Below are 13,731 nucleotides of genomic sequence, written 5' to 3'. Positions count from 1 at the left end.
TCCCCGGCCCCGCCCAGCTGTCCCATAAGCCTCCCCCCACCCCCGTCCTGGCTGCGCCCTGGCTCCCATTGGCTCCGCAAGTTCTGCCCTCGCACAACTAGACTCGGGAGGACGCACGACGCAAGCGCTAGGGGAGGGCCCCGCGGAGTTGCCATGGTTACAGGCGCCACGCTCTGCGCGGGCCGGCGTGCGCTTCTGGGGCGGGTAGCGGGCTCCGGAAGTGTGCAGCTGCCCGGGACCATGGCGGTGCTTGCTGCTGGGGATGGCGGCTTGCTCGGCCGGGCGACTAGCTCTGGCCTGGTCAGTCGGCGGCCGACATCCTGTCTGGGGCGGCGTCCCACAGACGGTAAACGTACGTCCGCGCCGTCGGCGGGGCCGGCGGACATGAACCGGGGTGGGATCGTGGTTGGGGCGGTGGCCGGGGAGGGCTGTGGTGCCGGGGAGCGTGTTGGGGCGGGGCGGGGCAGGGCTTGGGCACAGCCTCAAGCTTTCCTCCCCCTCAGGCCCTGGGGCTGGGGCCGCGAGTCTGGGTCGCCCTTGGTGGCCGCGGCCTCCCAGAATCCCCCGGGAAGGGCAGGCGGAGGACCCATCTTAGATGAAGCGGGGCCTTACCCGGGTTTTGAAGAGCCCCAGAATCAGATGTTGGAATGGGGTGGCTTATCAGTCTTGTTTATCTGCAGGGAAATTTCAGTTCCATCCAGATGTTGGTTCCTTCAGTCAACCTCAGGAATAAGACACAAGGGTCAGTGCCGATAAGCAGTTATCTAGGGCTTGACTCAAAATAAACTATGCGGGGTGTAGGGATGGTAGATGGGACCCTCCCTCTTGAAGTTAGCAGTCTTCTGGGATTAGAGGCCCCAGTTGAGGATTACATCCTCATCTGCAGTAATGGAGGTTGTGAGAAGCACACAGAGAAGGGAGGGGGGTGGTGGCGGTAACTCATTACAGAATCCAGGACCCTTGCCTGGCTCTTGTGTAGAAGAGTCTCGCCTTGGATAGGGCAACAGTTATCAAAGTGTATCCAAGGCCCCTGAGGTGCAAGACCATTTTCATAGAAACGCCGGGATGTCACCTGCCTTTTGCACACTCTTTCTCTCCCGAGTTCCTGCGGGGTTTTCCAGGGAAAACCTGGCCTGCGATATCACAAAACAGGGAATGCAGAGGCAGATAGGAGAATTCAGCTCTCACCAGTCCAAAAGAGATTTGCAGAAATTAAAATCACTGCTATTCTTCTCACTAATGATTTTTCTTTTGAAAAATAGAATTATATTTTGTTTAAGAGTATTAATGGTAACATACAGTAGATTGTTAATATTTTTAAGCGAATTCATACACTTTTTCTAACTTCTTGTTTAACTTCTAACACAGGAAATATTGATAGATTAAACTCACATAAATAGCAGCCTTTTGGAGTTCTCAGTAATTGTTAAGAATGTATAGGGTTCTGTAGAACAAGAAGTTTGAGAGCCCCTGGAGAACGGGTGCTCAGATGCTAGTCGGGTGCTTAGTGGTGTTAGACGGATGCCAAGATGTCTTCCTCAACTGCTCCCGGAATTGAAGTAATTGGCCACATGGAGATGGGTGGGCAGTGCCTCCACTTTACAAACCAGAAGCTGCTGAATGTGTCTGGAGTCTAGGCCATGGGCTGTGCAGGGATTCCCGTTGTATCTGTTCTATCTAAGCCAGGATTCCTGTGCAGAGGCCTGGCCCTGAAGACCCGCTCTCCTTTGCTCCCTGCCAGGTACCTTCTGTGTGACTTCAACCCTCCAGAGGGCTTCAACCTCCGTAGGAACGTCTGCATCCACATTGCCTTCCTCCTGAAGACCCTGCTGAAGATGGAGGAGCCGGTACTGGTGCTATTCCCTTGGGGCCACCTCTACCACTGGCAGAGCCCCGATCCCTGGTCCGACTCCTTTGACCTCCCAAGTCTCAACAGAAACATCCCTGACATTGAGTACGAGCAGTTCATTGCAGGTGAGGTGGTGGTCATTTAACTGGGGCCAGGTGGTCTTTGTTCTGGTTCCGATCTGAACATCGGGCCATCTTACTTTGGGCTTGTCGGTCTGCTTAGGGGCCCTGCTCATGTTTCCTACACTGCAGGTGAATTTGGTTTTTCCATAGTTTTTTCGGGAAATCAATTTGAAGTGTATGAGCTCTATGTCCCCTCCCCTCTGAAAACCCTGGCCTCCTGGTGAGATGGAGCGGTGACAAGGAGGCCACTGCCACAGAGGCCCTTGTCCCAGAAAGAGTCGCTCGCTGTGCAGTCAGGGCTGTTCTTACCTGTAGGAAAACACGATGTGTGTGTAGCATGGGCCACGTGCTGGAGAAGATATGTAACTGCCCATCCAGTATAATTTGGTCCTGCTCAAGCTACCCATTTTAAATTTTGTAAGAGGGAAGAGTTCAAGATTTTCTTTGAATAAAGGTATTTAGAGCTTATCAATTTTTTTAAATTGAAATGTGATTGATTTACAATGTTTTGTTAGTTTCAGTTATACAGCTGTTTTGTTAGTTTCAGGTATGCAGCATAGTGATTCAGTTGTACATATACATAGTCTATTCTTTTTCAGGTTCTTTTCCATTATAGGTTGCAAGATACTGAATATTCTTCCCTGTGTTCTACAGTGAATCCTTGTCGTTTGTCTGTTTTACATATAGTAATTTGTATCTGTTAATCCCAAACTCCTAAGTTTGTTTTATAAGTCTGTGAGTCTGTTTTTTGTTTTATGGATAAGTTCATTTGTATCATTTTTTTTAAATTTCCACATATAAATGATATCATATGATACTTGTCTTTGTCTAACTTATTTCACTTAGTGAGATAATCTCCAGTTCCATCCATGTTGCTGTAAATGGCCTTATTTCCTTCTTTGTTATGACTGAGTAATATTCTGTTATATCTAAATACCACATTTTTATCCAGTCATCTGTCAGTGAATGTTTAGGTTTCTTCTATGTCTTGGCCATTGTAAACAGTGCTCCTGTGAAAATTGGGGTGCAGGTATCTTTTGGAATGAAGGTTCCCTCTGGATATATGCCCAGGAGTGGGATTGCTGGATTAGGTGATAAGCCCTTTTTTTTTTTTTTTTTTTTTTTTTTTGTCTTTTGAGGACTCTCCATACTGTTTTCCACAGTGGCTGCACCAAACTACATTCCCACCAACAATGTAGGAGGGTTTCCTTATCTCCACAGCCTCTCCGGCATTTATGGTTTGTGGACTTTTGAATGATGGCCATTCTGACTGGTGTGAGATGATAACATTGTAGTTTTGAGTTGCATTTCTCTGATAATTGAACGATATTAAGCATTTTTTATATGCCTATTGGCCATCTGTGTGTCTTCATTGGAGAATTGCTTGTTTAGTTGTTCTGCCCATTTTTGGATTTGATTGTTTATTTTTTTCTTATTAAGTTGTATGGACTATTTATATAGTCTAGAAATTAAGCCGTGGTCAGTCTCATCTTTTGCAAATATTTTCTCCCATTCCATAGGTTGTCTTTTAGTTTTACTTATGGTTTCTATTGCTGTGCAAAAGTTTATAAGTTTAATTAGGTCTCATTTATTTATTTTGGCTTTTATTTCTGTTGCTTGGGTTGCTTAGATTGCCCTACGAAAACATTGCTGAGATGTATGTCAAATAATGTTTTGCCTATGTTTTCTTGTGAGAAGTTTATAGTGTCGTGTCTAATATTTAAGTCTTTAAGCCATTTTGAGTTTGTTTCTTTTTGGTTTTTTTGCGACTCTATTGTATGCTTTTGATTTGTGGTTACCTTATTCTTCAAATATATCAGCCCATTACTGTATCTATTTCCTTTAGACTGATAATCACGTAGGCTCCAACACAACCTAAGAATAACGAAGAAAAAAAAGAAAGAGAAAAATCTACATTTTCTTGCTCCCCTCCCCATTCCCAACTTTTTTCATTTTGATGTCCTTTTTCATTTTTACATCTTTATGTTTATTCTCTTGCAACTCGTTATTGCATATCCAACTATGGTTTTCCTGTTTCTATAGCATCCTGCTTCCTTTCTGTTTAGAATAGAACGTTTTAATGTCTCTGTTAGGTTCAATATTGCTGAGTTATCTCACCTCCCCCTCCCCCCTTCCCCCCAGGCCTCTGAATCCTCAGTCCAGGGAAGCTAAACCATTCTAGCCTTCATCGGTTCTGGGAAAGCAATCTTCAGAGTGGGAAAAGACATTGAAAAATAATATTCTGTGAGTTGCATTCTACCCTTGCCCAGAGATGAGAAACATCTGAAGGTGGAGGAAAACAGTTGGAGGTGGGGAACACAAAGTCTTTTCTCTTTTTGCTACTGAAGAAATGATTGCTTTTGTAATTAGTGATGATGCCCTTTAAATTGGTGAGATCGAGATTCCACAGCTTCAGCGCCTGTGAAAAACCAGCTGGGAGAAAGCTCTCTAGGGCCCCTGCAGTGGGAAAGGCAGCCCCTCTGAGCACTTGTTGTTCTGTATTCTTCCTGCCTCCACGCGGGTTCCCTAGGCACCGTGCAGGACGATGCAGTTACCCAAGGTGGAGGACGGGGAGACCCCTGCTGTGTGGCGAGCCACAGAAGCCCACACTTGAAGGACAAAATGTAGAGTAGTGGGGCGGTCATAGGAACAGGGGATGGTTGAGACCCAGGATGGTGTCCTGGAGTCCAGCAGCCAAGGCTGGTGGGGAAGATGGGGCCCTGGGGCATGGGCAGTCCTTGAGGGATCTGAAGCAAAGATAGGAACCAAGAGACTGGATTCGTGTGGGGATCCGGCACCCCTTGGAGGCTGCGGGGAGCTCAGTGGACCCAGGGGAGCAGGCAGTTCCCCAAAGCTGGGTTGACAGGTCACAACCAACTCACTGGGGACCGAGAGGCACTGAGTCATTTTTAACTTTTTATCCCTCTTCCTGGAAAAGAAATTGCTGCCTGTTAAATAGCCTGTGTCTTAGTGAGAATTAAAGACATGAAGCAAGATTGCCTCAAAAGTCATCCATTGTGTAGTTGTTAATAAGGGTCAAATGAAAACTTGAATACATGAAATGAAGCATTCATCAGAGGATTTGAAACTCCTTTAAAATAAAAATTCTTGCTGCCTTTGTTCTTCATTTCAGGGTTCACTTGGTGATAATAATCATAACCAAAGCAACAGCAAACCCTTACAGAACTCTGTCCTGCTGTTCCAGGAACGCTGTGTTCATGACAACCCAATGAGTTGGCACCACTGTGAGTTCCACTTTAAAGGTAAGGACATTCATTAATCACACGGCTAATAAATGGCAGAGCTGGGACTTGAACCCGAGCTCTCTGGCCCCAGAGACCCCTCTCAGCCCCTTCACTGCAGCTCATCACTTGGCATGCCCGACACAGGCCAGCATTTACGAGCAGCGTGACCTTGGCCAAGGCTGCTTCACTGCTTGGTCTCTGATTCCTCATCTGTAGAATGGGGGTGTGGGCAGTGAACTCTGTGAGCTCAGTGGTCACTTCCTCCAGCTCTGCAATTCTACTGCTTTGAGTTAGTATAGTAAGTATCCGAGCCCCTACATGGCCCACACATGGGCTGGCGCTTTGCTAGGCCCTGGGTTACGGAGCAAAGTAAGATCCGCCTGCCCCTCCGAGGAGCCTGTGTCCCTCCACGGCAAACAGCTGCGAGGCCCAGGCTCCCTCGCTGGCAGTCGGGGGCTGGGCAGGAAAGTCTGATAAGAGAAGATGGAGGCAGAGCCCCTCCGGGAACAGTGGTGGCCACACAGCTCTCAGGAGCGAGAGCCTCTGTCCAGGCTGCTGAGAGGGGGATCCTCATGAGGCCAGTAGTCCCCCCAACCTAAGCCCTCAGGACAAAGATCCAGCCATCCCTGCAGTGTCACCATAGAGCCAGGCCATCCTCATCACTGTGCCTCTGTGCTCCTTTGTCCTGGGGCCTCTCTTCCCCCTACACCCAGAAGACTCTTCTCCCTCTCTTCTCTGAGTGCCCCCTCACTTCACCCGTGGTCCCTGCTTCCTGGGCCACCATCTCTGGAGTTGACGATTTGCACCTTCACACCCCCCGTTTGATCAGGAGCCTGGGTTGGCCTCCTTGTGCTCACTTTCCACCTTCAGATGATTGCTCCTCCCCTCGTGGGAGCACATGGAAAACCCAGATCCTTTCCTAGCAGTGCCTGCCACCCTGGCCTCCCTGCTCATCTGCCTCAGTCAGGAGCACCTGGACCACCAGCTCTGTATTGCCTCGCCTCCTACCATCAAGACGTCAAAGTTCATTCTCCTTCCACCACTCAGTGTGGTCATTGTAGGGTCTTCTTCTCCGTCAGCCTGAGCCAGCCACCCCCCATTCACCCTACCCCCGGGCTCATACCCGGGCGTGTCTCCACCCCAAGTCCAGCCACTCTCCTTTAAGTGCCCACCTCTAGCCGTCCAGCTTCTTCTCCACCAGCCTCCCTGGCCCTCCTTCGCCCTCACTGGGGCATCATGCGCTGACTCCTCTGCTTTCCTGCCTGTCCATGTTCCTCTTACTTCCACTTCCCCACCTTCCAGCTCTGCATCCACAGTCAGCACTCTCTTTACGACAGACAAAACCCCCTTGAGCCTTGACCTTTTCAGTTCCTCACCAGGCCGACTTCCATCTCGGTTCACCCAGCTCTACTTGTTCTGAGCCTGCAGGCAGCAGGCTCTCCCAGCACAGATTTCCAAGACTACAAATCAATGCCCACCATGTTGCCGCTGCCAGGCAATCCTCCAGGATTTCTCTAGTGAGCACATTTCCCCACTTATCACTCAGTGGTGTCAACATTCTCTGCTCTCTGCACACCTCTAACCTTCCCTCTGTCTCTTCCCTGACTCCCAGCAGATGGCCTTGCCTCCTGCTTCAGAGAGAATGACATGTCACTGGAAAGGAGCTCGCTCACCTGCAGCAAATCTGCTCACCTCACCTTTTATCTGTCCCTCTCCCACCTGGACTCTAGCTGTAGTTGTTCTTAATTCAGTGAGTTTAGTTGACATATATATACACAGTTAAAAGCATAGCACACTATCGGCTACCTTCTAGGGGTTACTTTTTCAATTTAACATGGAGTGTGTGATTCATCCACTTCATTGCATGTACCTGCAGTTCATTTGTTTTAACTGATCTTAAATGTTGTGTGTGTGAAAGTAACACAAGGCAAGGGTAAGCCAGGATTCAGGATGCTGGTTACTTCCTGTGAGAAGAGGCCAAGAGCAGGATAGGGAAAGAGGACACAGTATGTCACTGTCAATATTCCTGTTATGATGCTGGGTGATAGGTTCATAACTGTGTCTTATAATATTAATTTTAATACATAAATACCTCTGACAGGCACCTAAGATGAGAATGTGTCATGAACCAAGACATACAATGGGTAATATTACATCATTATTGTTATGTAATCTTGTTACATTATATATTAATCATAATCTTACATTATTTGTTATGGGTTATATATTATATAGATGCATGAATTATATGTTATGTATATAAACACCTACATATGTATTATATACTATCTGCTAATAAATAAACAGAAGATAATATGCTAGTATATCTTCTATTATGTATTATTTAATAAATAATAACATACTCTATCCTGTTATATGACATGGAACATAATCTTTAATAAAATAAGAAATCTGTCAATATATATTGGTAATTAATAAAATTAAAAAAAACAGCCCGCAGCTTTTAAAGCCGACACCGCTCCAGCTGTCACTGTGATTTCTCTTCCCTTTCATGGCCGAGGTCCTCACAGTGCTATCCGTTCCCCCTTTCATCTCCTTATCCTGAACCTTCCTCCTCCTCCCATCCCATGCTGCCTTCTGCCCCTTCGCCCCTCTAGTCACCAGCGGCCTCTGGGGCACTGATCTGCGGGCACGGTCTCAGGCCCCAGCTCACCTGCCTGTCCGCCGCCTCTGCCACCGCTAGTGGGGGCGGGGCTGGGGTCAGAGTGCACCCCTTGTCCTGGAAGAGAACACAGCACAGACTGTGACCAGCAGCAGGTGTGGCCGGGAACTGCAGGACTGGGGGGAGAGCCAGACTGTCTGCATCCAGACCTGGGGCACTTGGAGTGTGAAGAAGCCCCATCCTCACTGCCCCTGAAGTGAGGAAAACACCCTCAGGTGAGTTAAAGTGCTTATGACCTAGGTCTGTTGGCTGGAAAGGACAAACGGGCCCCTAAGGGGAGGGTAGTTGATGTTCCAGGCCCCACCAAAGCCCTAAGGGCTGGTGGGGAACCAGGCTGGACGCTCCACTTGACCCAGTGCCCCCTCGGGGGTGGGGCCTTCAGGAACAAGCAGAAAGCCCTCTGTCTCTGGGGGGAACGGGGCAGTGTGGGAGCATCCCTGCAGCGAGTCAAGTGAAGTCAGGGCCTGTGGGATCCATTTGTATGGCCACATCGAGCCTCAGCAGAAGCCACAGCAGGAGTGGATTCCTGTCTCTCCAGCTGTCATCCTCGTGTCTGAGTGCCAGGCTTCAGACCCGATCCCCTGGGGTGCTAGGACAGTTATAAACAGAGGCGGCTCTGGGAGGCCTCAAGAGGGTGGTACTGGCCTTCCTGCCAACACGATTACATGAAGATCAAACAATCCATCGATGGGAAGAAAATAAGAACCATGGTCACCTCTGGACCCCAAGCTTAGACGTGGTGCATGGGGGACATTTATCGACAATTCAGCGAGGTTCTGGCCAGAGCTAGAGGCCAGGGCAGCAAGCCGGGAGTGACACTGAGGAGCATCATTGCGCAGAGGCTGGACTGGGTGTCTGCAGGCTCCTCCCAGGAGAAGCCTCAGAGTTTGGGAGGTGGCTAACATGTTTCCTTCATGTCACCAGCAAGTGGTGCCACCTGTGGAAAATCAGCTGTGATCCTGAGATGGGTCAGCCCTGGGTGATGAGATAAAGGCTCCTACAAGAGGGGGCGCCAGATGGACAGTGAACCAACCAACAGGCTGATGAGATTCCCACCTGTGTTTATCGTGCTTTCGTAGCCAAGAATGAGGAGAGAATTGAATGGCTCACCATGAATATTTTAACAACTTTAGAGAGTTCCATGTCTCACTGCATTTAAGTGTCACCTGGAAGAATTCAAGCAGTGTCTAGACCCAGCGGAGGCAAACGGCCTCTCGGTTCCTCTTCAACCTGGCAAACCCAGCAGCCCTCTATGGCCAGACCTTGGCAAGTGCCTTCCCTTGTTATAACAAAACCCTTCCCCCGCACGCCTGTGGTAAGCTTTTGTTTGTTTTAATTAATGGGAATGAAGGTACCTTACAGCCTCCACAGACTTTTCCTTTGGGCTTCTCTCCTTAGACCCGGGCCCCCCGCTGCCCTGGGTCCTGCACTGCAAAAGGTTCCCCTGGTCCTGACACTTCCTCTGGCCACGCCCTCCATCGGGTGGAGTCAGCAAGGCCAAGGGGACATAGTCATTGGCTCCATCCCATGCTCTAGAAACCCAGGACGCCGAATGCCCTGCCTCAGCAGCCCCTGACGCATTTCTAGTGCCTGCACCGGCTCTCCCCGGAGTTCAGATTCCCAGGACTCACAGAGAGGCCAAAGGGCAGCTGTTTGCATGGAGGTTATAGGCAGAGCCCGGACGTGAAATCTGAGTGTCCCCCTGTGCACATCCAAGGCCACTTATGGCAAGCGATGGACCCAGCATTGGGAACAAAAGGGTCAGACTAGTGATCAGAGTCTGGGAATCAGCTCTCCCCACACGCTCACTTTCTTTGCAGGACTCCCCTGAGTCTGGTTGTTCTAATTTTGAACCTGGCCTTCCCCCTTATAATGAATGTATATTTGTAAAGGCAGGACTTTAGAACCTACTGCACTTAAAATGTTTAGATATATAGAATGTGAGCCCCCAGGTATGCTCTGGCCCTGCACTTCCAAGGGTCCAGAGCATTTATGTTGGCTCTACTGAGACTGTAAGTGGCAAAGACCATCTCCAGAGAGGAGGGGCTCCTGCTTCACGGTCCGAAGTCAGGATCTTCTGAGCGGATAAAACAATGGACACTGAGACCCTCAATTGTAAATTGATTTAGAATAACGCCAAAGGTGTGTATGACGTGTGTGTGCGCACGCACGCACCTGGGGAGTTTTGTGGTACATGACTGTGAGTGTGTGTGTGGCTGTGCGCGCACGCGCCTGGGGATGTGTGTGGTTGTGTGTATGCTATGTGTGTGTGTGCGTCTGAGGACGTGTATGGTTGTGTGTATGGTATGTGCGTGTGTGGTACATGAGTCCATGTACGTGTGTGTGTAGGGAATGTATGTGGGCCAGAGTCAGTGCGTCTGCACGTGTGTTTGTTTATATGTGCATGCATTAGTTTTAACAGTAGAAGCTGTCCTTTAGAATTATGAAGTAGTAAAATTTGTATGATGTCTTTTGCTGTATAATTCAAAATTAAAAAAATCTTCAGTCACTAGAAATTTATTCCCCCCCGATTCTGACTTTATTTTTCCATATTGATACGTCTTCATTTCACTGATGAAGAAACTTAGCTTAGAGATGTTAACTGACTCAACCAAGGACATGGAGCTCGCGCACCCAGGGCCAGGACGCAGTCCAAGCCACGCTGCTCCAGAGGCCTGGAGCCCTACTCAAGATCAGGCGTTGCCTCTTGGCGGGGGAACAGATTCTGATGGGCTGTGGCCAGCGTGCAGTCTGCCCAAACTGGGGACACGGGAAGCCGGGCAGAGAGTACCAGACAGCAAAGAAGAGTGAAGCCCTGCTCAGAAATTAGATAGGTTCCTAGGTCTTGGATGAGTAAGGAGGCTCACTGCTCATCCTTGATCCCTTTGCTGGTGGCCAAAAGGGACCAAGTTCCACGAGAGCACTTCTGGGAGCTGCCTGCCAAAACCTGCAAAAGGACTGCTCAGGACTGGCTCTGCAGTAGGAGCAGAGGAAGGAAATGTCACCTCTTGGTGGACATTATTGGTGATGGCAGTAGGAGGCCTAGCAGCCTCGGTATAGTGGTGGCAGGACAGGGTCCTAGTGGATGATCGTTTTCACCTCTCTTAAAAATCATTGCTTCATATATTGTATCCATTTTGTGGTTTATTTTAGGGTGGTAAATATGGTCTCTGTTACTCCATATTATTAGCTGTATTGATTAATTTTTTTATTGTTAATTTTCTCTTCAATGATTTGGAAGCTATATTGCCTTTTAAGGAAAATTCTCTCTAAATTTTTATAAATCATCTCTAAGTTCATAACTTTATATGTAATTGGACCAGTATTCCTATAACACTATCAAAACTGGAATAACCTATTAGATCCTGTTCCTCAATAATGATAAATTTAGCATATTTTACCTCTCTGCTGTTCCAGATTGTGTGTGTGTGCGTTTGTGTGTGTGTGTGTGTGTATGTGTCCTCCAGTTACTATGTTTAGACAGTTGCTTCCAGTTTGTTATATTAACAATGAAATATAGCTATAAACTTCCTGGATTTCATTGCTCACTACCACTATTTAATACCATGTCTTTCCCACTTTTGAGTTATTTACTTATCGGGATTTTCAAATCAACTGGACACATGATTGGCTAAGTTTTTTCGAAAAATGGACTTGGAACACTTTCATGTCTATATGAAGCTTTATGTTCTCCTCCTCAACAACTCTCAGGGTGTTGTTGATGGCCCAAGCCTTGTTTTAAAATATGGCATTGTTTTTCATCACCAAAAAAACAAAAAAGTTTTCTTGATTTAAATTGCTCTCTTTTTATGACTGGCTAGTCTTTTCTGGTGGATAGAGATTTACTTAACCTTCCCCCTTCTTTTCGCCATAACTCGGATTCATTGAGATGCATGATTTTACCATTTCTCAGATGGGCTTCCGCTTTGACTTCCACTTTAAACCATCACCCCACTCTTTTTCTCCATGCTTATTCCTGAAAAAGTGAGCTCTCTATCGGATTAAAGGTGGTTCCCGTCAGAGATGTGTGGCTCCCTGTCCAAAGGTCCAAATGAAGAGAAAAGGAAAGATTCCTGTTTCTGGTGGTTACATTTTGTCAGCTTAGAGATCTAGTTATCCGTGTGGCTGCGGTGGAATCTGCAATATCTTGGCTCAGAGTTTCCTTTTTCTGGCTTACTAGGGGAGCCGCAATAGCTGGGGTCACGGCGCTGTGGCCGTTGTCAGGATCCCGGGACTGAGGCAGCCCCTCTCCCCCCTTGTTATTTTGATCTTGCAAACTGGGCCCCAGCTATGCGAACCCTGCATCTGGCGGCCAGGATCGCCCCCCACGTGACGTGTCCCCAGTTCCTCGGCGTCCCTCACTGCTATCAGCTAGCTCCAGTAAGGGTGCGAGCTGGCTTCCACTGCGGTCTTTCCTCCTTCCTCTCCAGGCAGGCCGTCCTTTCCCACTAGTTGTCCCTATACTTTCTCTCCTGTGCTACATAAGCTGAAGGAATTCCTCAGGGTTTCCAGCAGGTACATGGCGCTCTTCTATGTTTGGACCCCTTCAGTGCTTGTAGTGGAAATTTAGGAGGTGGAAAGGAAGAGCTTGGGGGTTCTCCGTATCTAGGGGCTCCCTATCCAGCAGATTCAACTAACTGTGGTTTGAAAATATTCGTGAAAAAACAGTTTCAAAAAGCAACACTTGAATTTGCCATACATTGACAACTACTTACATAGCATTCATGTTTTATTAGATACAGTGAGTAATCCAGAAATGACTTGAAGATATATATAAAGTACATGGGAGGGTGCACATAAGTTCCATGCAAGTCCTATGCCATTTTATACAAGAGGCGTCAGCATCCATGGATGTTGACTTCAGGGGGGAGTCCTGGAACCAGTGCCCCATGGTTACCAAGGGATGACTAGAAGTCCAGGCTCCTTATCCCAGCCTGTCAGGTCCCCATGTGGTCTGAAACCTACCTGTACCACACTTCCCTTGTCACTCTCCTCCAGCCCTGGCAGACTGTCCTTTGATTTTTGAACAGGCCACACTCACTGTGCTTCATATCTGGCCCCTAGAAATACCCATTACTTTCTGAGCATGGCTCTGCTTTCACAAAAAGGGCTGCATTGTCACTAGAGAAGACACTGTGGAATTTCCTTTAAAAACTGAAAATAGACTTAACTCATGATCCAGCCTTCCCACTCCCGGGCATATGTCAGAAGAAAACTCTAATTCAAAAAGTCACATGCACCTCAATGCTCACAGCAGCACTATTTATAATAGCCAGGACATGGCAAAAACGCAAATGTCCGTCGACAGCTGACTAGATAAAGATGTAGTAGTATATTTATACAAAGGAATACTACTCAACCATTAAGAAGAACAAAATAATGTCATTTGCAGCAACATAGATGGATGTAGAGATTGTCATTCTAAGTGAAGTAAGCCAGAAAAAGAGAAGAATGCCATATAATATCACTTATATGTGGAATCTAAGAAAAGACACAAGTGAACTTAACTACAAAAGTGAAACAGACCCACAGACATAGAGAAACAAACTTACGGTTACCAGGGAGAGAAGGGGATGGGAAGGGATAAATATGGTAATTGGAAAAGTGTCCCTCTTGGAGAGTTATGGAAATGTTAGCTATCTTGATTGTGATGATGGTTTTCTGGGTGTAGACATCTATCAAATTCATCAAATAGTACATGTGAAATATGTGTAATTTACTATACAGGAATCGTACCACAATAAATAAGCCTGTAAAAAAAAAAAAAACAAGAAAATATTGGCGGCATTGTGTCCTACGTTTTTATGTGTCTTTAGTGAGTGGGTCTTCAAT

General features: G+C 47.4%; 1 protein-coding gene across 13 annotated transcripts; it reads left to right on the top strand.

Annotated features, from left to right (window-relative positions):
- Window positions 1-53: 53 nt before the first annotated feature.
- On the top strand, window positions 54-7,636 carry LOC141578928 (GDP-fucose protein O-fucosyltransferase 2-like). 13 transcript variants are annotated; one of them, XM_074372987.1, is made up of 5 exons: window positions 54-352; window positions 681-742; window positions 1,742-1,974; window positions 5,177-5,234; window positions 6,832-7,636. In XM_074372987.1, the coding sequence occupies exons 1-4, from the start codon at window positions 263-265 to the stop codon at window positions 5,191-5,193; spliced, it is 402 nt and encodes a 133-aa protein (XP_074229088.1). In that variant the 5' UTR covers window positions 54-262; the 3' UTR covers window positions 5,194-5,234; window positions 6,832-7,636. The 13 variants fall into 13 exon arrangements, 11 of the variants coding, with proteins under 11 accessions (XP_074229088.1, XP_074229089.1, XP_074229085.1 ...); XM_074372988.1 differs by having other exon boundaries at window positions 6,829-7,636; XM_074372984.1 differs by having other exon boundaries at window positions 6,143-7,636.
- The last annotated feature ends 6,095 nt before the right edge of the window (window positions 7,637-13,731 follow it).

Source organism: Camelus bactrianus, chromosome 1, assembly GCF_048773025.1.
Source record: "Camelus bactrianus isolate YW-2024 breed Bactrian camel chromosome 1, ASM4877302v1, whole genome shotgun sequence".
Classification (NCBI taxonomy): domain Eukaryota; kingdom Metazoa; phylum Chordata; class Mammalia; order Artiodactyla; family Camelidae; genus Camelus; species Camelus bactrianus.
This window is presented reverse-complemented; position numbering and strand designations above follow the sequence as displayed.